General features: G+C 37.5%; 1 protein-coding gene across 2 annotated transcripts; it reads left to right on the forward strand.

The window, feature by feature from the left end:
* The first annotated feature begins 9,656 nt into the window (after positions 1-9,656).
* Positions 9,657-27,408, forward strand: LOC146710257 (suppressor of tumorigenicity 7 protein-like). Of its 2 annotated transcripts, none has more exons than XM_085457619.1 (15): positions 9,657-9,844; positions 10,196-10,278; positions 10,660-10,819; positions 10,904-10,958; positions 11,520-11,635; positions 11,779-11,884; positions 12,369-12,457; positions 12,836-12,936; positions 13,056-13,170; positions 13,298-13,370; positions 13,452-13,554; positions 21,546-21,696; positions 22,163-22,255; positions 22,356-22,495; positions 25,682-27,408. In XM_085457619.1, exons 1-15 carry the CDS (start codon positions 9,676-9,678, stop codon positions 25,775-25,777), a joined length of 1,650 nt encoding a protein of 549 aa, XP_085313745.1. In that variant the 5' UTR covers positions 9,657-9,675; the 3' UTR covers positions 25,778-27,408. The 2 variants fall into 2 exon arrangements, with proteins under 2 accessions (XP_085313745.1, XP_085313746.1); XM_085457620.1 differs by having other exon boundaries at positions 11,806-11,884.
* Positions 27,409-27,657: the final 249 nt, after the last annotated feature.

Below are 27,657 nucleotides of genomic sequence, written 5' to 3' on the forward strand. Positions count from 1 at the left end.
GAATATCTACGCTAGATCACCACTTGTCTGTTATATTGAATACTACAGTAGGAGACCTTTGAAAAATCTGCATATACATAAATAAGCTGTGTTCTTTAATGCGTCTCTGTGTTAAGAATGTCCTTTCGTAATATAAATCTTCAACATATTGCATAGATCTCTCAGCCACAGCCAGTGGTCTTCATTCACTTTCAAACACATCTGCCTTTGGTATGAATATGGCTGTCAGTCCCATGAAGACCATCACAATAAAACACACTCATTATTGTTGTATTGCATTGTGCTTCAGCATCAAGCGAATACCACCCTTGACTAATTTTCTGTTTGTATCAAGAAACAAAAGCTCTTCGAATCTCCCCATGGGCTCTGGAGTGGCTTTACTGCACATCAAACTATGCTAATTACCTTTTGCATGATTAATTGGACCAATTAGAATTAGTAGAGGAAGAAGATGATTCTTGGCAAGGTGCGAAACATTAATTAGTCATAAAAAACGTTTATTAGTGTTCAAATTTAATCTAGCAGAACACAATGGGATTAGGAGAAAAAGACAGTTAATAAGTAGCGTGTTCAATCACTCTTAGCTGCAGATGAAATAATGAATGTCACTGCTTACGCTGTGCTCGCTCAAACATGCACACACAGACAACCTCCGTCTCTTACCAAAGCTATTGTACTGTTGGAAAACACCCATCTTCATCCGTCATACAAAGTGGCAGTTGTAACACAAACATTCCCACTCTGATTGATGAGTCAAGACCATACAAGCGACTTATACACAGTAATCCTGTATAAGATTTATGGCCTGAAGATGATGCATTAGAAAAAGAAAAGAAAAAAGAAAAGAAATTTGCAATAAAAGAATCAACAACAGTACCAACAGTTGCAGCACCAGCAACTAATGGCGATTTAGCTGTGGCAGCATTTATAATGGTATATGGCATATGTAATAACAGCATTGCGTGACAGTACTTCACATGCTATGTAAACCATGGGAAATGACAGCTGCAGGGCAGTTGTTTATGCTGATGAGAAAACAAGCAGGTACGTTATGGGCAGTGAGGAGCGTGTGGGTGTTTCCTCACATTTTGCACACTGATGCAATAAAATAACACAGAGTGGCTTCACATCGAGCAACACCTTGGCCTGTAAAAAAATCTGCAGGCACGCATGTATAAATAGTTGTTCAGGGCTGATCACAGCACCATATCACTCTGTTGCAGATCAAGGTTTGCGACTATATTTTCGATGTAGCTCAAAAAATGCTTTTTAATCTCGTGTATCTCTCTCTCTGATTTAAGAGTTACGAGCTTGTTGCTTTGTTCCAGGGGAAACACCCCAATAAGCAAGCCCAATGAAAAACTGAGAGTTAGAGGCGAATTGTGAAACTTAGAAAAATCACACTTCAGTAAACACGGTATAACAGTTTCAGTATTGTGGATGTTTGGTGGCTTAAACCCAAATATATCAACAGGTTTTTTTTTTGCCACTTTTCTACTATATGGCAGAGGAAATATTTTCCCACACTGACAGGTTTTGATGATATTTGGCTTGCAGATTTACAGTATGTAACGGAAAACCTGTGTGTGCAATGCTATATGTTTAAACATATTGCATCTGCAAAGGTTTTGCAAGTTACAGTAAATCTATACCTTGAAGCTTCCCTTCCACAAGAGCGCAGAAAGAACTGACATCTCCTAATTTTAAGTGTGAAGCAATTTGCCCCATCAAGCTCATTCAAAGATGAAGTTAATAATGCTGTTTAAAGTTCACTCAAATTTTCAGATAAAGTGAAAAACACAATTATTAGCATATCAGCACAGTTTCAGAGTAAGAGGGTGAGCATTCTTCAGACATCATGAAGCTGTCATGAAGGTGGTTTTCTGTTCATATTTTATTACGTTATACTGTACTTTTTATATCAGTACACAACCAGGCATTAATTACTATTCAAGGCAAAGATTGTTGTGTGTTTTAATATGCATCTGTTCGTTTTTACTGATGCTTAACATAATGAAGTTAATATTCTGTTCAATCATCATTAGCGAGGGAGCGGCCTTATGTGTTTCCGTTATTTATTTCCGTTGTAGTACTGTATGAGGTTGTTGCAGCTAATGCAAGCTGGAGCCCATCCCAGCTGACTTTGGGCAGGGGAACACCCTGAACAGGTCAACTATCTGTCATTTGGTCTTGCCTTTCTTCAGTTAATGTTATAGAAGCATGAAATATGTTTAGTGCACGTACAGTTTATTCTCTGAATGGAAAAAAGTATATAGTACTCCTTACATTCCTGACTCATTTCTGCAAATTTTTGGGTTTGTTTTTTCTAAATCACTGCGTAAAAAAAATAAACACTGGCATATGTGGACAACTATCTAATTGGGAGCCTTCAGCAAATTTTATCTAGATGATCAAATCATATTCAAACCAAGTATTGATTGTACAGAAATCTGATTTTCAATCTCCTCCTTTCTCTGTATTTTATGACTTATATGAAAGTCTTTTGAGCACAAGTGATGTAGAAGAGCAATAATGTCCAGCACTAATTTAATACCTTATTACCATAAGCCTGGTGCAATGCATGCATAATAAATTGTTGTATCTTTTACGCAGCTCAGGCATATGGTTGGGAGACCGGATTCTCTTCAAACTGCACCAAATTTGCATGATAGGATGTGAGAGTTGGATGGATTTGGGGATTATATGAAACACAGCTTCCATTTCCAGTTCATTGTACTAAGGAGAGGTATCACATTTACACAGATGGCAAAGAATTCAGAAATGCACAGCTTCTGTGAACCACAAAGTGTGCACTTCAAACTTCAAATGCAGAATCTATGGATTTTTTTTTTGAACAGGAATATGTTCTCTATCAACTTTATGAAGCTCAATTTATCTGATCAGTATTGTCAGCAGTCGTGACCAGAGATCACATTATATTGGAGGTTCTAGAGACCATTCTAGGACAATTACAATGTTCATTATGATCAGGTCTTTCTAGGGGTTTGTCCAGACATAAAATTAAAACTAACTGGCAATACACTGACAGTTCTCATTCATATACTTGCACTACTGGCTAATAAGAGACATCTTAGTTAAAAAAACAAACACAAAAATGTGTTGTTACTTTATGGCCAACATCTTAAGAAGGAACGCTTTTCATTGTGGTCTGCACATGTCAATTGCCAGCAAGCAGGAGAAGAAAAAACAAAACACAATAAGTTCACACACACTTCACAAAGATTTTATCACTGAACTTAAAGAGCGTGATCTTTACTGTGCCCCAGATTTTAATTTCAAGTAAAAAAGACTCCCACAAATATGAAAGGCAACCACTCTCCCTCCTGCTGTCTTTCTGAATCTGGTTGTTCCTGACGCCCGATTTACGCTTCGACCACAAATACCAGTGGCCAGGTAATGCTGATTTGTAGTGACGTCAGGAACAGGGGAATAGCCGTGTTAATCAGCAGTCTTTTTTCCCGTGACACTAACTTGTCTCATTTTGCTCTAAAGGTCAGGCACACAGTAGTGGAACTAGCTGTGGTTCAATTTGGTATTTTGTTTTCCGCCAGTATTGTAATGCTTTTTTTCTCATGTCCGCTGGGCTGGAAATGGAGTGTCAGAGAAGATTGGGTTTTAATGTAACTATAGCGACTTAACTTAAGCTCATATAGCTCTAGATATAATTTGAAAATATTATTAGCAATCCAATAATTCCTGTCTTCCTTCTTCTTTGTTTCTAGAACAGAGGAGTTATTGCAGCCCACAGACAATGTCACATTAATTGGCACTTTAATAAAGGTCAGCCCGGTATAATACAACAATGTAATGATAGTTTGAATCCAAAGTTCATTTCACATTTTGGACTGTTAGCCTTAAAATGTTATTTTACAGAGCAGAGTCAATACAACAAAAATAATACCATCACTTTAAAACATCTCTTTTAAATCTTTATTTGAATTATTTGACTCAGTTCAAGCGCACATTTTATTCCATGTCCTGCACCTGAGTTTAGTCTTCAGATTTGGTAAAGTGCTGTCTTGTGATCTGGGATGATGTACTGCTAATAAATTTGGCAAACGGATCAAAAATCCCAACAAAGACAAGATAAAGTTCAGAAATATATATACAGAACCAGAGCAACCAGTCATGCTTGTTAAACAGAGGTTGTTAGTTAATGACATTAGTAAATTTGAATTATTCAAAGTGTTCACTTCAGTTTCCATATTGCTGTTTCATTTCAGTTCCCTTCTGCTTGCCACGTGCAACCGGGCAGTACACATCTCTCTTAAATTTACTGTCACTACTGCCCACACACATCTACCAAAATCAAAGAATTCCATATTTTGCATAAGCTTTGTACAAAAAATGGTGTAGAACCCCTGAAAACTAAAGAACTGTGGCTGTTTTTAAATCACATCAAGCAAATCTGAATATTAAAACCACATTTCTATATTCAAGGGCTGATTTTCTCTTCCTTTCTTTTACCACGGAGACTGAACATGCAAGTATTGTGTGCACCAGCTGAGAGTGCCTCTTTCTCTATCTGTGTCACTTTGTTTCATGTTTTATAATTATATACTGCAAGGTCAATCTAAAGCACAAAGCTCTCTAAAATTAGCTTGTTTGTGAGTCATCTTTGAAACCATCCCATAAAGGTTGCATGATTCTCAAAGGATGTAGCTGCAATCAAGGCCTGTTGGCTATGGTGGAGGACTTAAACCACAGAGACCCAAGTGCTGTCTTGTTCTTTCACATGCTTTCAGTCAAACCTCACCAGGTTGTGTTTTCAGTGAAATGGTGATTTGTAATGAAGGTTTATTAGTCAGAGACCTAATATAACCATCATCCTTTGGTACTTTTTTATGTCTACTAAATCATACATAAACACAAATAAATATCCCTTTTAACATGGCATCCCTCTTTGCATGGCATTATTATTGTATCACACGGCTGGTGGTCTTGACTAAAATATCTTCACAACTATTCAGTGGTTTGCTTTGACATTTATACGCATGCTTGGTCTTGCAGGCGATGACTTTTAATGCCTTTTGCTCTGACTTTTTGTCTTATGCCACAATGACATTTGTGGTTTTGAGTATCATTACAGAGTAACAAGACCGTTGGACTGATTACCATGAAATTTCATGTGTATCCCTTAAAGTCAAATTGCAATCAAAATATGACGATTCCTTAATTATTAACATTTGGCAATTATTGCAGCAAAAATGTAAATTCTCCATTGTTTTGGTTAAAAGACATGCAATACGTTACTAGCATAACTGGGCTGCGTTTCTGTACTAACATGGCTGACTACCACCCAAGCATGCGAGCAATGCACATTGCACTGCACGTCTTAGCATTTAGCATGGAGTACTACACACTAACCACCATTGGTCTATATTTTTCTGATTTTTATGGTTGCTTATTTCTTTTACCCGTATGTAGCTTACAGAAACATTACTAAGTTCAGCAAAGTGTAACCACTATTGTGATGATTCATATTTAAATCTGGTAAGCAATCTTGCTGGATTTGTATGGTGTTATCAAAATGGTTTCAAAATGACTCATAAAAGTCTCACCTGTTTCTTTTTCCATCAACATTACAGTTGTGTGTAACGTCTACAGACTCATCACAAAGGTCTCTTTTTAAATTTTGCTATCAGAATGTTTTACATTAACACAGTGACCAATAACACAGCATAATTCAATATGGGTAAAAATGTATGTATTATGTTTTGCTTTTGATTTGTGTATTTCTGCTTTGCTTTGTTTGTATTGTAATCATGGACTGCAGCTTTCATTACTGGCCCATATCTACTTTCTCAACACTGACAAATCTCCTTTTGACAGAAAATACTGGAAACAAAAGAAAGAATGTCAACACTTTTCTAGCAACTTACGATGATACAGTATCAGACATGTATTTTCACGATACAAACACAAGCAACCTTGTTAATATGAATAAGGCTCTGTTTGTGCAGCTTTAATCTTTGGTGCAAAACCGTGCTATTACTTTGCTTGCTTGTTTGTTTTTCATAATGTAGCACGTGTTTCTTCAGATATTTTACAGTATTTACTCTCAATTGCTGCAGTTTTATCTGTGCACCTTGCCTTTGATTTTGCTAAAAATGAACACCCTGACTGCATAAATGTAGTCGCTATGTATTATTCATTTCTGCCTCTTCCATTTGAACTTACAGTTGGCCAGAGTTGTAAGCTATACGCTGGATGAGAACATGCTGCACTCATGCTGTTACTGCATGCTTTATGTTTTCATTTCCATGCAGTTTGCGCTTTATGTTTTGTAGGCTTTATTTGACTTTGAAGCAAACAATTAAAACTTCACAACACAGATTAATTGGATTCCTTTGTATTAAAAAGAGCGAGCCGTAACATATACTAAACATAAAAAAGGATTAAAAAGGATCATTCTACTAAAAAGAGGCCACATCAGGCTACTCAAAAGCCCTACAGTACATGGCATGCATCTTCCCTGCTGCAGCTTGATTGGTAGGTATTCACTTGCCCTCATATATTTACAAAGTAACATTGTGAAATGCAGCTCAGTGGCCTCCAAGCCTGTCATGGAGGAAGTCATTTTTCTGCGGCACCATTGCCTTCAGATGTGGTCAAACTGCATGGTCTCCTGATGCAAAAAAAAGAACAGACATTTTCAGAAAATGAAGTGTTTTGAGAGAAATGAGTGAGGGAGGGAGAGTCCCTTAATGGAGACAAGTAATGTAAACTCACAGAGAGAAAGCAGAGTGGGAGACAAGAACCAGTTTCACAAAGTTTGAAGTTTCCATCAGGAGGGACCACCAAATGCAGACTTGACAGACGATCAGTCAAAGAGCTTGTACATTTACAGCGCATGACAGTATGCAAAGGCTTTTTTTTTTTACTCACTCTATCACTCATATACCCGATATGTCTTCATTTGTTTTAACAGCAAGCTTCATGAACAATCTGATCGAGAGAATGCCAGGTATTTTTAAGTCCTAAAGAGCAGCCTCTTAACTAATAATGAGAGTGAGAAATGCAGTGCATTTAAGTGAAAACCTCAATTAATTATGTATGATTAGAAGACTCTTAAAAGCTTTGGGCAGAGAAAAGAAAGAAAGTACATAAACAGAACACGAAGTCCAGAATGGCTGGATGGATACCAGATGTGAAATTGTAAATGAACCTTAAGTATACAGGTGACTGCAGAATGATGAGAGATATTGCTTCTGCGTGGCTGGACACTGAACTGTGCACAGGTTATGCTACCTCAGTACCAAGGTAGTAAGGACACAAAAACTGGATCGCAATTTTTGAGTCAGTGTTTGTGTTTTATATTTCGAGTTTACTATACAAGTTGTTTTTCCCTAAAATCAATATTTTATTTGAGCATTTCAAATTAATTACTTTGTGCATTTTTGTGACAATTCTGAAATGATCCTTGTTCTGATAACGCAACTACATGTAAGACATGACATTATACATATTCTCCTGTTGATATCTATTAAAAGTGCATCAGTGTAACTGCACTGTTTTATGCTGTCTTGGAGGCTACATGCATGTCTAATCAGCGAATGACTCACTGAGACGAGGTCATTTGGAAATATCATTTCATCTGAAAATACATTCAGACATGTAGGTCATACTATACACTCCAGATAACTTCTGCAAGCCTGTCTTGCTCCTCTTTCCTTCCTCTTAGTCTCTTTTTCATTTCCCCCTCTATTTCTCCCTGTCAGCAGCATCATGCATGTTTTCACCTCTAAAGTGATTGTACCTGATTTATATGACAGGCCTTTAACCCTGCGTGTTCTTGTCCATCAGCATCAGGCAGAAAAACACCCAAGGGCATGTGTGAGTAGGACCAAATCTGGTTCTCTGCCATTCAGTACCTGTAACCTCCAACTAGAATGAACTCCAACAAATCGCATTTATTCCCGCCCGGTTAGGAGATGTGAATCAATCACACAAGGTGGGAAGTGGTGCTGAAAGTATGTATCCAAAAATATATTTCTTTCTTGTGTCAATAATCTCTTTGAGTTATGCATTTTTGTCCGTATGCATTTTGGTTATGTAAATGAATAGGATACTAACTGACAGTGACTGTCAGCATTTGAATCCAACTCTTCACCAGAAATAAGGAGCGCAAAAATGGTTGGAAACTAATTTACAGAATCTATTAGGTGAAAGAGTTGAAAGAGAACACCTTCATGCAGGACGACATGAATTTCTAAAACATTGTAGTGAAACCAGAGACTGAAAGGAGCCCAGCAAAACGGAACATTGTCTCCACCTGCAGTACAATGATGGAAACAAAAGTCAATGGGTTGGTGGTGTAATAGCCCCACTTGCTGACCACGAATAGGAACAGACAGTATGGGCAGGGAAATTAACTGGGAAATGATTGCCTGCAGTTTTGCTACATTTAATGGCCAAGATAATTATCGTCAGCAAATATTCATAACAGCTTAAGCACCGTATCTACCAAGAAAGTGGTTTATTAAGGTCTACAGGAGTTTTATTAACAAAATAACTGCTAAGCATATTTCCATAAAATAATATTTAATGGCCTCATTATTAGTTAGCAAAAGAAATCATCATTACCCATTGCTCATAGCCCATTGCTTTTACAATCTGAGTAAAATAAACAAATACTTATGTAAATGTTTGTTAGCTAAAGCTCTAGTAGTTATGTAATGTATCCTTTTTGTTTAACCATAGTTTTACCTCCGGTAAGGAAGCTGGCTTAGTTTGTGTGTGTGTCATTCTCTCTGTAACTATAAAGCCTTATAACTATGATTTTTTTGGAAGTGTGGTGTGCATTGCCCACATACAGAACTCATAAGCTGTATTAACGTTTGACCTCTGACCTTCCCTTCAAGATTAATTGATTGATCTGAAAGTGATAAAACTATGTTTCTTACTGCTATTGACTGTATTGACCACATAGGTAATGATATTTGGAGATTCTAAATATTGCATTACTAATCACATTGCTTTCTGTGCATAGTTAGTTAAAAATATACTGTAGTAGCTTTTGCAATCAGAATTACGATTATGAGAATTGCGAGTGCATTCAGATCATAATTCTGTTTGCTAACGCTGCCAGACAAGACAAGATAAAAAAATATTTTTTTCAAAAGCTGAAAATATTTGTATCCAGTTATTTACAAATCAATACCACCTGCTCCTACATAATGTTTGTGTAATCAAAGTACACATATGTCATGCTACCCTTATCTGATTTTTACTGCACTATAGACTTCTTCGAGTACGTTTAAAAAGAACAAAAATTTTTTTTCAATGAATATATACAAAATACAACACTTTTCTCTAACAGTTAAATACTGGCCAGAGTGAGCTGAGGTGAGTTTTGCGCTCTTGAAGTGCTTATTAATAGTTTCAGTATTTTGGTATTTAAAATATAAAGCTGTTTATAGTAAGTATTAATAAATTCAGTCGCAAGACGTTTGTATGCAAAGTATACGTTCTAATAGTGATAATAGTTTCTTTGGTTTAGATGAGGAGTAAATAGCGTGTATATGTGTGGAAAAAAATACATACACGTTTTTCTGTAGCCTCGGGAAACATTTTTCTTGCAACGATTTCGAAGTAGAAGTCTTGGTGCTCCGTAGTCACGTGACTCCTCTGTTTACAGACATCCGGAGAAACATGGAGGACAGCACTGGCAGTAATCCCCAGTCTCCCGGATTCACAGAGAAACTGAAGTCTTGGCTCTCTTGGTCATGGACTTATGTGTGCTTCCTTTGGTTCGGGATGGTGCTGATAATGATATACGTCCTGTGGAGTCCGCTGAAACTTCAGGAAACTCTTACCTCAGGTGAATTAAGGCAGATGCTAGCTAGCTATTGTTAGCCTACGGGTGTATAGCTTTAGCGAAAGCTGTGGTTTGACAGCTCGCTGTCTGAGTTATCGAGACACGAACAGTGGCGACTGTCTGGTTAAAAGTAAAGCTTCTATTTAGATATTAATTGGCAGACACATTTTGCATTTTCTCCTACCGTAGATCACACTGAATGCAGTCGAAATTAAGTAGTTGATGATTTGTGTTACCAAGTTTGCTACTGTGAGCTAAATGTCACCTGGTAAAGACCATCGAAGTTGAATATTTTCAAGGTTTTTATTAAAACTACTGTTGGGCGTAAGTGTCTCCTTTATTTTCTTCTTTCAGCTTCAGTGTTTTTAAACACACTGACACCCAAATTTTACGTGGCTCTCACTGGAACCTCCTCTCTTATCTCTGGACTCATCCTTGTGAGTTAATTTCTTTATCACCATAAATTACGTTTTAACCTTAACACATTTTAATACATTCAGTTGTAACGTAGGTTTTGGTTTAGAGTGCATTATGCTATATGATGCAGATAGCAATAATTCTTTTCAGATGTTTTAAAAAATATATATATATAATTTTTCATTCCTTCTTATGTTCAGAAGGAACCAAAAAAAATCATCATAAACCCTTTAATTATTATTATTATTGTTTTTAGCTTTTTAAGTGTTTTAGCTCTTCATCACTCTCAATTTAAAGATTCATTTAGCACAAAATCAGTGACAAATACCAATACAAATGTTCAGGCTGTATAATGGCACATATTAATAAAAGCATATTAACCGTTTATGTTTTTATTACAGATATTTGAATGGTGGTATTTTCGTAAATATGGGACTTCGTTTATTGAACAAGTATCGGTGAGCCACCTGCGTCCTTTGCTTGGTGGAGTGGAAAGCAGCTCCACAACTGGTCTGTTCTCATCAGTTAATGGAGATGCAGAGCCTAGGCCCAGTGTTTCTGGTAAAAAAAAATATACATGATGCAGCCGATCATAGCATTATTATTCATATTTATGTAAACAGTAACAACAACCTCTGTTTGTAGAATGCAAGGTCTGGCGAAATCCTTTGAATCTTTTTAGAGGAGCTGAATATAACAGGTATGTGTTTGTTTAAGATTTTATTCAGATAATTATGTGGTTCAAACACATTTAAATTTCATAAAGGTTAAGTGTGTAAAATCTCACCACTTGATGTCAGTAGATTGCAGATTGCAGTCAGCTTAATTGATGGAGCAGTGGTGGAGGAGGAGAAAAATATACAAATATTAAATGGACATTTATAGTTTGAAAGAGCTATTTGTGATTTTTAGATCAAAAGAATGTTATAAGATATACTGCACTATCTTGATACTGGCCAATCTTTGGCTAAATATATGAAACTTATCAGGAACAATGGCAATGTCCATGTTAGCCACTGTATTCAAGACAAGGAGGCAACATGGCGGCTTTCACGAACCAGTGCCTGCTGCTATGTATATGAACATTATTTTTTTCTGTTAAATAACCTTTTAAAATGAGTAATTCATAATATCTGAATTTTTCTAAAGATTTGTAATGATTTAAACCTACTTTTTGTCTTTAGTGCAGAAGTATTATTTTTTTCATTTGATTCACTGAACCATAAAATGGAAGCTATTATTTTTACTCTGTGTACCACAGGTACACCTGGGTGACTGGGAAGGAACCCTTAACATATTATGATATGAACCTATCTGCTCAAGATCATCAGACCTTCTTCACAGGAGACACTCAGCAGTTAAGGCCAGAGGATGCTGGTGAGTTATACAAAGATGAGGCAAATTGCTCAAATCTATGCAATCAATGCATACATGCAATACATGCCAGAAATTCCTTTTTTTATGATGTGAAGCACTACGGGTTTGTATACCAGTACCATAAACTCACATCTATATTGCAGTAAGCCTAGATGATCATCTTCTTACAGTGATGCAGAAGGCCTGGAGAGAGAGAAATCCTCAAGCCAGGATCAGAGCAGCTTATCAGGCCATAGAGATCAACCACCAGTGAGTTCTACTCATACACAGTGAACCTCTCCATACATATTTCTAGACGCCTTGCACCTCAAGATGCTCAGTGTTAGGCTTCATTAAAGTGAGACTGTATTACAGTTATATTGCCATCACATTAATGAGAAAAAGAGGTTGAGGTTGGTGCTGCTGTTTAGAATCTTAGATTTAGAGAACTTAGAGTTTAGAGTACAAGTAAATTCAGACAGCTTTGTATGGTACTTGTAATAATTAAATAATCTTTGAAGAGTCTTTATTGTGCTGACTTTTGTTTAAATGCATTAATATATTTCAATGATAATGTTTATATACAGTATATTAGCGTCTTTAAGGGTGCTACCATTCTCAAGTTTTGTCTTTGTTATGACATCATCTCTTATTTTTTATTTGTGAGTAAATATAAATATTTTCTTGTGCACTATAAAAAACAGCTTGGATTGCTATTTATAAATACATTAATTTCTTGTGTACATTTGTGTAGATGTGCTGCAGCCTATGTGCTTCTAGCAGAGGAAGAAGCAACAACTATCACAGAAGCCGAACGCCTTTTTAAAAAAGCTCTAAGTATTGGTAAGGATGGTTTTTAATGCACTACAATAAAGTACTCTAGGGCATAGTAGTACAAAGAAAGCTCAGTAGATGAAGAGTAACTCAACACTGTATATTTATCCTGCTTGTGCTGCATGCCCTTACCCACATTGTGCAGTTTAGTACTTCAGTGTGGACCTCTCAATATGCCACAGATAGATATAATACAGCAAAGTGTATTATTTGTTTTACACTCCCTCTCATGATGGAAGAATTACAGCTCCAAGATAACATGAGTGCTCTACATTGGACCACAAAATGTAGCGTGATATTCATATACAATACAGTTTTAATTTGTTTTGTTTTTTAAACTCATGGTTATTTTGCTTTGCAGTGAAATATTTTCTCTTTGCAATACAGCAGGAAAAGATATCAACCTACTAGTATATATTAAACGCAGATTGGCAATGTGTGCACGCAAGTTGGGGCGAATTAAAGAAGCAGTAAAAATGATGAGAGATGTGAGTATCACCTTTAAACATGTTTACTGCTTTATTGTTTTGTCACAGAAAGTATGTTACTAAGTCGACATGTTTACTGTACCTAAAACTGAACCTTAATATGTTTTATCTCTGTACAGTTAATGAAGGAGTTCCCATTGTTGGGAATGTTAAATATACACGAAAACCTCCTTGAGGCTCTTCTAGAGCTTCAGGCATATGCTGATGTGCAAGCAGTCCTTGCAAAATATGACGGTAAGACTAAACTCAACAAATATTTAATTACTTTTGAATATCAACATACCATGATTTTGCACAAAGTAGGTCAGTCATTTGAGTTGCATGCCCAGTCACATAAACACAACTTCTGCTTCTACTTTAGATATCAGTTTGCCAAAATCCGCTACTATATGCTATACATCTGCGCTGCTGAAAGCACGGGCTGTCTCAGATAAGTAAGTTATTTTTTCTGTTAGCTTCAGTTGTTGTATGTGATTGCCCTAACTTTGTCACGAATGTGAGATGTGATTTCTTAGGTTTTCACCAGAGGCAGCATCCAGGCGGGGGCTAAGCACAGCAGAGATGAATGCTGTGGAGGCCATACACAGAGCCGTTGAGTTCAATCCCCACGTGCCAAAGGTCAGTCATTTATCTGACAGCAAACATAGGTCTTCATCCTGAATGAAAACATACATTAGTGACCAGATGATCTTTAAACCAGGCTGTCAAACACAAAGCCCGGGGCCAGAATTGCCCCACCAGAGACTCCATTCCAACCCACTGGACGGCTTTGGAAAATCTGAAGGAGGGCATAGATTTTGCATTTTTAACTGTTTTGGGGTTTATTTGCATTTGTTTTACATTTCCGGCTTTTATTGGATAGTTTAGACAGGACAGGAATTTGGGTAGAAAGAGAGGGGGCAGACACTCAGCAAAGGGTCGCAGGTACGACTCAAACCTGGGCCGCTGCCGTGCGGCATGTGGTCGCCTGCTCACCTCCTGAGATAAAGTGGTGCCCACTTTTCACTGTATTTTCATTGGTTTTACAGCTTTTCTACTGGTAAAGATCGCCACCCTAATTAGATAAACAATAACACCGAAAACAAAACATTTCTTGTATGTTTTTTTTTTCTCAACTCTCTTTCACTATCTACTATGGAAATTTCTTTGGATCGGGTTGAGGGGGGTATGTTAAATATTGTAATTTTAGACATTTTTGGTGCTGATGGAGTTCTCTGTACTACAGCAACATTTCTTATCATATATAAAAACTGAGATGTACTGTTAAAATAATAATAAGCGTCTTTACACTGAGAAAACGTTTGTTTTTGAACAAACGGTCTTGTGTCATTGTAACACTGTCAGTTCACGCCCTTCATCCGTGTGCCACAAGTGGTTTGGTGGATTGTTTTTTTTTTCTTCTTTTTTTATTGGATGGATAGTTCTGTTTATCCATCACGTTTTACTGGACACAACATCGTTTGGAATTGGAAGTATGAGTATTAAGTAAGAGGTGATGAAAGTCAAAAGTCACTCTAACCTCACAAAAAATGTTTTTTGGTCACTTTCTATTGCAAAATTTCACCATTGCCTTATGTAGATGAAAATGATGAAAAACTGGCATTTTAGAGGCAAAAGGTCAAAGGACAGCTTCACTGTGACACCTTAATATTCTGAAAAAACAGCTTTTTCAGCTAATGAACTAAAGAGGAAATTCTGACCAGATTTCACAATTGAATGGATACTCAGTTTGTGATACTAGTGTTTGTTGCCCAGATATTAAATTATTTCAGAGTCTTGAGTTCATATCTTACATGAGTCTGCACAGACATGGACGTAAACTGCAACTTTACCTGTAAGGGGAGGCATACAAACAAAAGGCAGAAATTTAGCTTGACGTTACTTTAAATATTACTGCCTCTATCTGGTCTAATCACGCAATACTCACATGGCTGCCATTCGTAAAGGTCCCATTCAGGGCAAACAGGAAAAGCAGACAGTAAAGTAAACAGTCAGTCAATCACAAGTGAGTTATTTTGACTGTAATAGGTGGTGCAACTACAGCAGCTTTCATTCCATTCGTTCTGTGCTGCTGGCTCACCAGGAGATGTCAGTAAAGGTTATTTTCTCACTGGTAGTGTCATCTCTAGATCGTGGATTTTATCCACATTTAAAATTCTTCTACAGTATGCAATTCACTTTGATTGTTATTATATTAATATTTATATATCTTTATTATTGTTGTAGTTATTATACAACGTATACAAATTTGATCAGCATATTTCATTTTCTTAAGTCAGAACACTATTTTTGGTATCAAGTCTATATTGTTTTTACCAGTGTTTTAGTGCACTGAATATTTTTTAACTTGGTGATCAGTTGGTCATATTATCACAGCTCTGTCTACAGCTGGACCAGGAGAATATGGGACTCTAGCTGCAGATCTCTTTTCACATCAGTTCCCACAGGTTTAGATGTCACACGTCCATATGCGCACAGATTGATACACAACCAGATGCAGCAGAGTTTTGTCCCAGTTCAGCCTTTGTAGTGTGGTGTTATTTCATTTCACAGACTCCTATTCTGAGAGAGAGAAAGAGAAGCTGTGTGTTTGCATGCATGGAGGGGGAAACATCAGCCAGCACTTTGATCCAGCCTTTGATTTTAAAGTGAGGGCCCTCATCTTCAATATCTCTCCAACTGCTCCCTTCCCATTCTGCCCAGAGGCAGCCGTCCTCTTTCCTCTCATCACATACCCTCATCCTGTTTCTTATCCTCTCATGTTCCCTTATCCCCTCATCCCTTGTTTGAGCCAAACAGACAGTCTGAATGTCACACTGCCAACTTTGTCAAAATGACTTCTTTGAATTTAGGTGAATGGCTAAATGACATTATGAAATTTTAACACACCTTTCATGGAGGATTATTGGACAGCTCGTCTTTCAGCATTTGACTGTGGAATCTGGTGCATACTCAGTGCTCTCATAGCAGAGCACTGGGTATGGAAATGCAACAGTAGGGAAGGAGGGGGTGTTGCTTTGTGTTGTCTGGCATGTCTAAGAGATGAGTGCACCTGCGACTCCTTTGGCCTCTTTAAATGGGCGGGCTTGTTGTCACCAAAAGCAGATTTGGTGCATGAGGCTTAAAAAAAAAGAACATCTGAGTTTAGTTTCCTCAGCTGTAGGACTACTGTTGCTTTGGCAAAGTTTCTAATACAAGAACTATACAGGCCAGATCACACCATCGTGTTTCCATCAGCTGATGAAAATTTCTGAACTGTTTCAAAGACAAAGTCTCAAAACAATCAACATCTGCCCATTTGAACTGAAAGTGGTTTTATGGTTATCAGAGTCATTTCTCTTTTTTTATAGTAATTGGTTTCAGTACAGATTTAATGTTTTTTTAATGATCTTTCCACATTACATCTAATGTTTTAGTCCTACCAAAGCATCTACACATTTCAGATAAACTTCAGACAACATTAAACGCACTAAAAAAAGAAGCAATAAACTAAAGCATGAGACCACAGAAGATGCATTATAGTTGGCTTGATAAGAGAAGGGGAGTATGTTTTTGTTACTGTAAAGACTCCAGAACAGATAGTATTGCATTCAACCGGTGCAAGCAGAGTAGAGGGGCTTTGGCTGTTGTGATCCAAAGTTTAGAGAAATCATTGAGCAAAAGAATAAGTAACCAATTTCTTCCTACATAAGAAAAAAAAATCTAACAGCAACACCTGAGGTGAGCACAGGATACATCATAAGCCTCCAGCAGCTGAGTGATGTGTTAAACCTCAAGTAGTAGCAACAAACCAAACTAATTCATAGTTTACAGTCATGCTTGTGACTTTGTGAGGCTACAATTGATTAAGGGTGCTAGCCATAAATTCTTTTTTCCAGAGCACTGGAAAACAATTAATGGCAGTAGGTGAAGAATTAAGTAAGTATAGTATAACAACTTGTGCTTTGAGGACTTAAAATATATTTGTGTAGGTCTTGATATAGCATACTTTAGTATTTCTCACTGCAGCCAAAAGATCATCATCCTAGGTTGATAGATGAGATCACCACCATTGCAGTCCTTTGGATTTTCAAGCTACTTCTCAAAAACAAATATAATAAACATTGAACTACTGGCACTCCTCGAAGAAGTCAAAGTCCGCAGAATTTATTCTCTGTATAATGAGAAGATGTGCCAAACGTTATGATCATGCTTTCATTTCTGTCCAAACTGACTTTAGTCAGACTGTCGTTACCATCCGTACAGTCAAACAATAAAAACAGTGCAGTAGCCTGTGGTGTACACACACAGATTTGGAATACTGAAGGAGCATTGTTGGGCCAAGCATTAAGTGGCGAGTGTGTTATCAAGCATGCCAAGCAGATTATATATGAATATAATACCAGGCTACATCACATGAGTTCATTCAGACTGCTTAAAAGGCTATGCACACACAAAAATCTACATATACAGACACACACACACACTTCATTTGCACAGCTGGTTCAGTGCTCTCGCTCAGCCCCTTCTCCTCACCAGCTCTTCATCCATCTAATTTCCTCCTCTTCTCTTTTGCTCCCTTCTATTTTCTTCTCCTCCTCATCTTCTTGTCCTCTTCTATTTATCCTCCACTCATTTCTACATCTGCCTGTCCATTCCAGTTATCCTCTCTAGCAGCCAGTGGTTAAGAAACTGACAGTTTCCCAGATGCTTGGATAACTGATCAAATGTCCCTGCTTGCTAAATCTGCTTTACATTTATTTTTACTACCATTTTTGCTAACATGCATTCAATCTGAAGCGCTCAAAGCGACCCAGGCCTATTTACTTTGCTAGTTTACCCCACTTTAAATGGCAGTTTTTTATCTCACCCAATTCTCAATGACATTCTCTCCTCTAGATTGCCTGTCAAGGCTCAGAAAACCAGAGTTTTTTTCTTAGTGTATCACTGAAATTGGCTGTTTGGTTTGTAAATTGAGACGGAATAGGAGCATTTGAGTTTGTTCTGAATTAAGATGGACGAGGTTTCATCCAGATGACAAAAATGGGGTAGTTACAGGAATTGGACTGTGGCTTAAGTTTCGCCCACTTGGGGACAAATATAAGTTCCCTTACCTGTGGCACAAGATGAAGTAGCTAGTGTCAATGTTTGTTAATATTATATATTTTACATTTTTTAAAAAACAAAAATTATAAACAACTACAGGGTTGATGGCAATGTTGCCTCTGTGCTTCATTGTGTGCGGCAAAGTGCCGCAGATTAGAATCAAAAGGAAGCTTATGAGTTATGCTCTGAGCTTATGACTGCCCAGGGATGAAAGGAGAACACATGAAATTCAATCCCTTCATCAAAGAGGCGACAGGGAGTGCAGAGGAAGGCTGCAGAACAGGGAGGTGGGGGTGTGACTGAGGTGTCACCAGTTCTAATGCCATGGCATGCAAGGAAGGACAGCTGAGCAGCCAGCCACTCTAAATGGTTAGTCTTAAAACATAGAAACACCCAGACATATGTGTGCCATGTACTGTCCACTCATTATTAACAACAGAGATAAAAATGCATGCAAAAATATTCAGGTTTTACTAAAAAATATGTATAGATACAGTGGTGCTTGAAAGTTTGTGAATCCTTTAGAATTGTCCTAATTTCTGAATGAATATCGACCAAAATATCATCACATTTTCTCGGAATACCTAAAAATACTTGCGGTTAACCCAGTTAAAAAATTAGACAGAAATATTTACAAGGAACAGGATCGTTAAAAGTTTGTGAATCTTTACTATAGCAACATTACGAGGTACTGTGGGATGTTGGTGGTGTTTCTTACATGAACTGCTTGCTTTAGATCCTTCCATCACGATTATTAGTCAGGATTTTGACTTAACTCTTCTAAAACCCCACCTTTGTTCTTCTTTACTGTTCTTTTGTAGAAGAACATCTATGCTTATGTCATTGTATTGCTGCATGAGCTGCTTTTCCTTAAAAGTTCACCTTTAGGATTATTGATGCCACCTACACCTAAAGAAAATTGAATGCCTGTCCTCAATTAATACATTTTAAGTATAATATCCCTGTATATTTTATAGGGTTCTTAGTGTCTGATTTTTTATAAAATCAGCTGATGTTTTAAGTTCAAATATATTGAAATACAGGAAATAATAATAATCGAAAAAACAACCTGTTTTACTGAATGAACGACTTGGCTTTCTTGCTGATAAATGGTCTGAATTAAAGCTTGCTTCCATACTCACTAAGTTCTTTCTTCTATTTTATGCTATCCTTTGTTGTGTTGCATAAAATTAATGTGAATTATTATAGCAGTTAGGGAGGTTTTATAATCCACCACAATAAACCAGTGATAGGTTTTGTCTGTGGTGGTCGAGCTGGCTAGCTGCCTCTCCTCTGAGAGGGAATAGAGCATGGTGAAATGTTTGTGCTGAGAATAAAGGAAGGAAGAAGATGAAGACAGTCAAGTGCCTTGGCTGAACCGAGTAGAGCTGATGTAAGTAAGTCAGACAGGATAAGTGAGAAGGGCAAACAAGCACCTTCTGGTTGTCTCTTGGCTGCCGATTGCTGTTAGAGAAAATGTCAGGATGGACGGAGAAAAACTGCAAGACAGTACAGTCCACTAAAATCCTGTGAAATACAGATGATTACTTAAGTGTTGCTTTATGATGGTAACCTGCTTAATTGAGCCTTTATCCGTGAAGCTGAGAGGTATGAGAGATGAGAAGGACAGAGGTAACATAGGTGTAAATTTGCAAGTTTTTTTGTACAGCTATGTATAGGTGTCTAAAAATAACATGTGATGAAAAATGTAAGAATCTACATGTCAACTGAGAAAGAGAGAAAATGATGTGCAGCTACAGGCAGTAGGAAAAATGGGTGACACAGGTAGCAGTTATAGGGCCTTGAACATATGTAAAGACAAATTGGAGAAAGACAATGATGAGCCTTGGTAGTAAGTGATTATGGGGATGGGGGTAGGGGACAGGGTCAGGGATGGTGAAGCTGCATGGTCTGACTGGCTAGATGGATGGATGGATGACTGAACCTGTGACCATGGAAGGGATTAGACAGGATTAGCTGTGCGGTAACCTTCCCAAAGTGTCAGTGTGAGATCCAAAGCACTGCAAAGCTGGCCGCTCGGGAATCCAGCCCAGGGGGCCTCAGCACTGCACTTGGATTTTGTTTAAAACAGACCCCTGCCACACTGGGCACCACAGACATGAAATGCATAGATTGTCACATTCATCGGCGTCAATAGGTATACATTAAGGACTTCTATGCTGACGGATATAGACCTTTAAAAACATTTATTGCCCCCCCAGAAAAAGCTCTGCACAATATATTGATGTATGTACTCTAAAAGCTAGATTTCTTCTATTTCAGAGTGAGAGAGAGGAAGTTCTATAGGTTGTAACTCTGGGATTTGTCAGCTCAGTGAACCAACTGACTCACTGGGACAAACTTATGCAGTAGGCCAAGAGAATAGAAGCAAGTTGGGCATGTTACACATTCATGGAATGATGTTACTGTACTGTAACAATAACACACATACACTGACTCGCGTATATAGAGAGAGTGAGACCTTTGGAAAACTTTTCCCTTCCACCTTGAACAATTGCAAAATAAGGTTCTAGATAAATACCTCACATGTACAGAATATGATTACATTCCACAGGGAGTTAGCCTGGGGGATTTGCACAATAGAGCAAAAAGTACTCATTGAGAAATGACGAGAAAATATGAATGACAACATTGAAGCTGCATGAAGTTATTTGGGACCACAAGGAATCTTTTTTTTTAAAACCCAAACAGTCATCAGTGTTTGTGGGCACTGGATAAGATTTTATTTACTTTAATTTTCCTGGTTTCTGTTTCCAGTAGTTGTACTTTTGAGCAGACTTTGGTTGCATGTTGTTAATAGTCCATTTGTCCAAATGCAATCTCAGAACCATCAGCTTACATCTAAGGTGCGTCATAAATCTGCTGTGTCTGCTGTCATAGACATGTGTGCCGGCTGCATCGAAAGTCCCAAAATGTTGTCCAATGTCCACAGTGCCTTCCTCAGACAACACCCAGACTGTGATTCAGTAAACAGTTGTCTGCTGATTTGTCAAATTGTCATTCAATTTCAGGTCATTATCTTACCATCTATCAGAATAGAAATTGTTTTAACTGCTTTATTATTCTTGCTCTTATTCAAAAATATACTAAAAGAAGTCGGTAATTGAACAAATTCAGGATCTTTTTTTGCTCAGAATGGTCTTTTATGAGCGTGACTATGTACAGTTAGTTCCCATAGAAGAAAAAAAGTGTCAGTCTTACATTGTGGATCAGAAATCTATGCAATTTTTTGGCATTTAAAGCTATTTGAAAAACGCGTTTTCATTCGTTATGGCTGAGTAAATCCTAATGTAAAAAAAAGGTGGAAATCTGAATCACTGACTAAACATAATGTGCAATGTGCTCGTTTGAGTTCATGTTGTTTGTGCAACTGATCACAGTATGACAATAAATTTAAACTAAACAGTACAGCTGAGTGAAGGATGAGAAATGAAGATATAAAGGTACCAAAAAGACCAGATACTGAACAGAAGTCCTGTATTTTTTCCACTTCCTATTTGTAGTACTTATTAGAGATGAAGAGCTTGATCCTGCCTCCAGAGCACATCTTGAAGAGGGGTGACAGTGAGGCAGTAGCATACGCTTTCTTCCATCTGCAGCACTGGAAGAGGGCAGAAGGAGCCTTAAACCTACTACACTGCACCTGGGAGGGCAGTATGTACCTTTCTTTTTATGGTTATTTTTTTCAGATATAAATGTTTTAGGTTCTCATTTGCTTTCTTTCATGTTAGTAAGCTGTCACCCAACCTAGCCTGTACTTTGAAAACACTATACTAGAAAAGCTACTTCTCTTTTTGGTTTTGAACCTACAGCCTTGCAGGTGTAAAGCTTTACTAGTCAGCTGCCCTGTCTTTTTTTTTTTTTTTTTTATCATTGTGTCATAAGTCATGTATTCACAGTACACCCACAAATACGCATTGCTATAAGTGGATGAGATCATCACAAGAAGAATATTATTGTTATATTTTATCTGGATGTCAGTATCTTGTATCCAACTTAAATGGTTTACCGAAAATTGCTCCGTATTTGTGTTTTAAATAGCTGCACTTAAGCATAGTTTGTGGTGTGTTACTCATCCAGATTTAATGTCCCGCTTTTCCCCTTCGACTGTATTCTGCAGCTTTCCGAATAATTCCCTACCCACTGGAGAAGGGTCACCTCTTTTACCCGTACCCAGGATGCACAGAAACAGCAGATAGGGAACTACTGCCCTGTAAGTACATTAAATCTACTCAAAACCTCGTCTCTTTAAAACAAAAGTTCATCTGCCCTGCTTGTGATACTGTTTCTCTTTTTGTCTCGATTTTCTCCAGCTTTCCACGAGGTGTCTGTGTACCCAAAGAAAGAGCTTCCCTTCTTCATCCTCTTCACAGCAGGCCTTTGCTCTTTCACTGCCATGCTGGCCATGCTCACACATCAGTTTCCTGAACTAATGGGTGTCTTTGCCAAAGCAGTAAGTGGTATTGCTTGACTTCCCAGTTTCATCTCAAACACGTTTGGTTTGAATTTATAGATTTCTTATCACTGAAATTTTTAATGTTATCATGAGTTTGACTCAGATTTCAGGGTTATTGGCTGACCAGTTTTAGCTTTGACCATTGGGTCTCATTTTTTAATGGGTGTTATTGGTAACCCGAACTAGAGCAGGGCGATATGACCAAAAATATTTATCACGATATACATTTGAAGATTTGCGATAGCGATATATCTGACGATATAATTGATGTGATAATTGATGTGAGACAAAATACTTTACAACTCCACAACTTTATTAGTGCAAAAAAACCAAAAAAACCAACGTATTTTCACTTAAACAAGCAGCTGTTTTTATGTGCATTAAAGTTATATAAAATTTAGCAGTGCAAATGCAAATTCCTTGCTGACAGTTTACCCAAAAGGCATTTCCAGTGGAAATTGGCCGACATATCCTCAGCATAACCATGTATAATATCCACAAAACTTAAAAAGAGGTTATACACACACAATACAGTAATATTATGTTGAAGCACAGTACGTATCACTCCGCCAGGCTCCAGCCTACAATAGCTGTAATGCTCCGACAATCCATCAAGCGGTGCGGCTTCGTAGCTTAGCAAAGTCGTAGTAAAACATTTGATAGATTTTCGAGCGCCGTGTACGACATAAAATCGTTTCGAGGTCAGTAAACACAACCAGAATTCAAACATAAGGCACACGGGATTATAAGGGGCACTGTCGATTTTCAGAAAAATCAAAGGATTGATTTTAAGTGTGCCGCATTTTCCAAAAAAAAAGGTAATAACGACGGCCCGCTAGCATGCTCTACCAAAAATAGTGCTTTGTTGTGTATCTGACGGACGAAAGCCAAACCAGTTCCACACCACTGAAGTTGCAGCAATTTTAAAAACCAATTCTGGTTCATCCGTTTCATTCAACAATCCGCTTTCACCCTTCTCATTCTCCGTCGCCGCCATGCTTTTTCCGCCATGTGCGTATGAAAACAAAGGCACTGTGCATGTGCGTTTTAGCCATATTCTATCGCGATATTTCATTTTCCTATCGTTGTCCAATATTATACCGGTATTACCGTGAAAGGTATGATATGGCCCAGCCCTAACCCGAACCTCTAAGTTCCTTTGGTAATTGCTGCCTTCTATCACTGTCAGCAACACTGGAGGCTCATGGGAGTCGAAGGCTTGTAAAGTCAGTGTTTATGATAACAAGTTATAGTCTAACTTTAGCTATCAGTGGGAAGAGCTGAAAAATACAAGCCTTAAAGGTTAGAACGTATGGATGCTTGCACTGCTTCATTTTGTGTTTGTGTATTATAGAAGTGTTGTGTTATGTGTTTTAGCCAGTTTGGCAAACTTCTTACTTTGGCTAATCTTTTGTTTATGGTCAGCCTGTTTATTAGGGCCTTTTAGTCTTGAAGCGAGTCTCTGAGAACATCTAGTTCTGTTCCTTTTGTTATGGGAAAGATTGGGTGCAGATTGGACTTTTACAGCCAGTCCGGCTAGTCTGGTTTGTGTAATGTTCAGATGTTCAGATAGAGTGCATGAAAACCAATGAGGGAGGAACACAGAGGTACTCACTGCCTTCTGAGGAAAAACAGATTTCTATGAATCTGCTGCTCTTAAAAGCAGGAAAACGCGGCGGATTTTGGTGGTCGTGACAGTCCGCGTGTTTTTCTTACCTGTGGATTGCCCACTTTTACTAATTGGATTTTAAGTGTATCAAACACACTTTTAGCACGACCTCATATTGTAATATTTCAGAGGACATCTAACTATTATTATTAGCTAGCATTTAAATTGCATCATAACGTAATTCTTTGTGGCATAGATTCAACAAGGTGCCTGAAACATTCCTCAGAGATTGTGGTCCGTGATGAGATGATAAGATCTCACAGTTTTTGCAGATTTGTTGGCTGCACATTCGTGATCTGATTCTCAGCTACATCCCAAAGGTGCTCTACTGGACTGAGATCCGGTGACTGTGGAGGCTATTTTAGTACTGAGACCTCATTGTGATATTAAAGTTTGACATGATTTGAGGTTTGTGAAATAGCGCATTAAGCTGCTGGAAGCAGCCATCGGAAGATGGATAACCTGTGGTCATAAAGAGATGGACGTGGTCAGTGTACATTTAGTAGCCCTGGTTCGAATCCACCCTGAGCCATTTAATGCATACCTTCCCTCTGTTCTCTCTCCTCAGCTTTCTGTCTTCTCACTACTGTCCTATAACAATAAAGGTTCAAAGCTGCCACCAAAAAATATACTTAAAAGAGGTTATTATTTCTGCAGTCTTATCTCTATATTATAATAAATTCTGATTGTAGCTTTTTATTATCGTTTGCCTTTTGTTGTTATTGCTCAAATCATACTATCAAAGGTTATTAAGAATCTTTTATTTACTTTTTATGGGTAAGTCTGCAGCTTTTCCCAGCGGCAATAAATACTGTAGTTTATTTACTTTTTTCATTTTTTCACTTGAAGATGGTGAAGCTGTAAGAGTGACTGTTGTTGATACTGCTGTCCGAAAGTGTCTCTCATAAATCATGGATAATATAAAGTTTATAGAGAAACTGCTTAAATGTAGTGATGCATCTGTGATCTTTCCACGAATGCAGTTTGTAAAATGATCAATCTTGGATGATGCTGCTTTCTTGAGGAAATGTACAAATATGTTCCGCCTTTGACTCTGACTGCACCAAACTGTAAGCTGTGCTTTGCATTTGCAGCGCTGAATGACTTCAGCTTGATTTATAGGGAGAAAAAAAAGCTAAGCAGTCAACTGTACATCCCAGCATATAAAAGTCAGGCTTGTGGAGAATTCTTATATAATTTTCTTTTCTTTTCTTTTTATGTTAGGTTGCCATTTTAAAAGGGGTGAGCTAGAGGACAGTAGTTTCTATTTACTTTATTTAAATCTGTGTACTTTTCTCACTGTGTGTAACAGAAGTACTTTGTAATCTTTTCTAAATGAATGTAACTCAAAGTATATATAAAAAAACACATAATACATTTTTTTTTTAAGTTTTGAAGTCCAATGTTAAATGGAATTCAAAAAGATATGTTATGAAGTAGTAATATTAATTTGAAATGGAAGAAATTTCACAAACCGTTGACCGGAAGTCAATTCTGCCTTTTCTTACTTTCAGTTCTTCAGCACACTCTTTGCACCCCTGGGTTTCTTCGCAGACAAGATGGAAAGCTTCATGCCGTCCAGTTTTTGGCACCAGCTGACTCGGATCTGACCCCGTCTAACACAGACACAATGCATACACACACACCAATATCACTCCAAACCCTTGAACAAAAAGTGTTTTCTCTCCTGTCTTCAGCATTACTGCCCACTTGCTGCATTGTTACTGATTACCGTATGTTGGCTGAAGTTGTATCAACACAGTAATACTACTTCTAAGATGCTCTCCCACACTCTTCCAATAGTCAGTTTTTCCAAGAACACATTTGGTGAATACCATTTGCAACAGTTTCATAGGGTCATTCACTTTTGTTAGCATGGGGAAATCCAGCATTTTTCAATAATCCAGAATGCCTCGGTGAGAGGAGCTCCTGAGTAAATTCAGATTAAAAAAAAGAAAGATTAAAATTTGGTTTTGCCTGTGTATGGAAGAAAAAATGTGTACATAAAGGGTCTCCTGCCCATTTGCAAACAAAACATATTCTTTTTCTTTGTGTAATCAAAAAGATGCCATTTCAGTGGGCTATATTGACCCTCACATACATCTAGCAGGGCAGATTTAAACGTCTGAGGCCTCCTAAAACAGAGGCAGGATTTATAACCTCAGAGGGACTGCAGTGTATACAATGCCTGTGCAGTTCAACTATTGTCGCTAAGGCTGAATATCTCAGCACTACATCTCTGGGGTAACCACTGCATCATCAAAATGTAAATAGGATCATCAGCGGTCAGCAATCATACTTAAAATCACACAGCATAGGCAATTTAACATCTTCAATAACAAAAATTAAAATAATTCTAAATATGCTGTGTAAGGTCAACTTGGGGCAATAACCCTCACGATCTATCATTAGGCAAACATGTCAAGTTGGTCACTTCAACTGCCTGCTGATATGCATTTAGAGTGGGCAGAATTTCCTTTTCCTTATTTTACTAAAATTTTGATGACTGTCTGAATTGGTATAATTAAGCTAATGTTTTCTTCTGTGAAAGGTTGTTATTTTGTATTAAATTAAATATGCTCTATTAGAGCTATACATTGAAAGATCTTATTGAAACGTAACAACAGGAAACAAATGTACCTGTTTTTAATTCATAGAAAACGTATACAGGTAATATAGAAAGTTTTAAAAACCACAAATTTGCTTAAATAATTTTCTTAAATCTCAGGTATCAGTTTTTTCTCAGATATCCTGACATCACGGTGACAGCTTTCCACCTTACGTGAAAGAAAATGTTATAATAATTTTAAAAAGTGCCTTTTAGATCATTACATAGCTAAACTACTGTGTAGTGATTAAAAGCCTGTTTGGTATTTATTACACCTGCAGTATGATAGACTCAGTTTGGGAAAAAAATGCTTAAAGGGTCATTTTTATAGAAATGTTATATGGAATCAGTATAACAATGAAAAACAAAAGCAAAAAAAGGGCATGCTGGTTATTATGCAAGGGAACACACAAACACATCATTCAGACCTACTCCAAACTCTGACTACTTAGACTGCATTCTGTGTTTTACCTTGATCTTAAGTATTTGTCTATTTAAATGTGTGACACACAAAGGATCTTTAGTGTGCAGCTGAAATTTAACAGTATGCTGAAGACAGGAGGATCTGTGAACAACTGTAACTACGCGTGGATGAGTTTGAAAGCAAAACAAAATAAATTAGTCTTTCATTGACCTTTCTGTGCTTTTGTCATATTTCTGATTTGAGTTTGTTGCAAAAGGCCCCAGATTTACCCTGTTCAAGGCAAAGTCGGTGTTTCCTATAAGCAAGCTTTATTTTTTGATGATTTGTTGAAAACGGCTTACAGAGGCACGGCCAATGGCTTAGCTGATCAAATGAGACATAAATGCGGTCCTTTGCACAGCTGATGTCATTTTCCTCCATCTTTTTAAATCTCTAGTGTCTTATTGAAAGACACTTAC

Source organism: Copadichromis virginalis, linkage group LG5, assembly GCF_057382275.1.
Source record: "Copadichromis virginalis isolate Kocher_CV1m ecotype Utaka linkage group LG5, C_Virginalis_male_GT1.1, whole genome shotgun sequence".
In the NCBI taxonomy this organism is placed as follows: domain Eukaryota; kingdom Metazoa; phylum Chordata; class Actinopteri; order Cichliformes; family Cichlidae; genus Copadichromis; species Copadichromis virginalis.

Coding starts and splice junctions, on each gene's coding strand:
- LOC146710257 (XM_085457619.1), top strand. CDS start 9,676: ATGGAGGACAGCACTGGCAGTAATCCCCAGTCTCCCGGATTCACAGAG. Junction 10,279..10,659: donor TTATCTCTGGACTCATCCTT/GTGAGTTAATTT, acceptor TTTTTATTACAG/ATATTTGAATGGTGGTATTT. Junction 13,371..13,451: donor GCACGGGCTGTCTCAGATAA/GTAAGTTATTTT, acceptor GTGATTTCTTAG/GTTTTCACCAGAGGCAGCAT.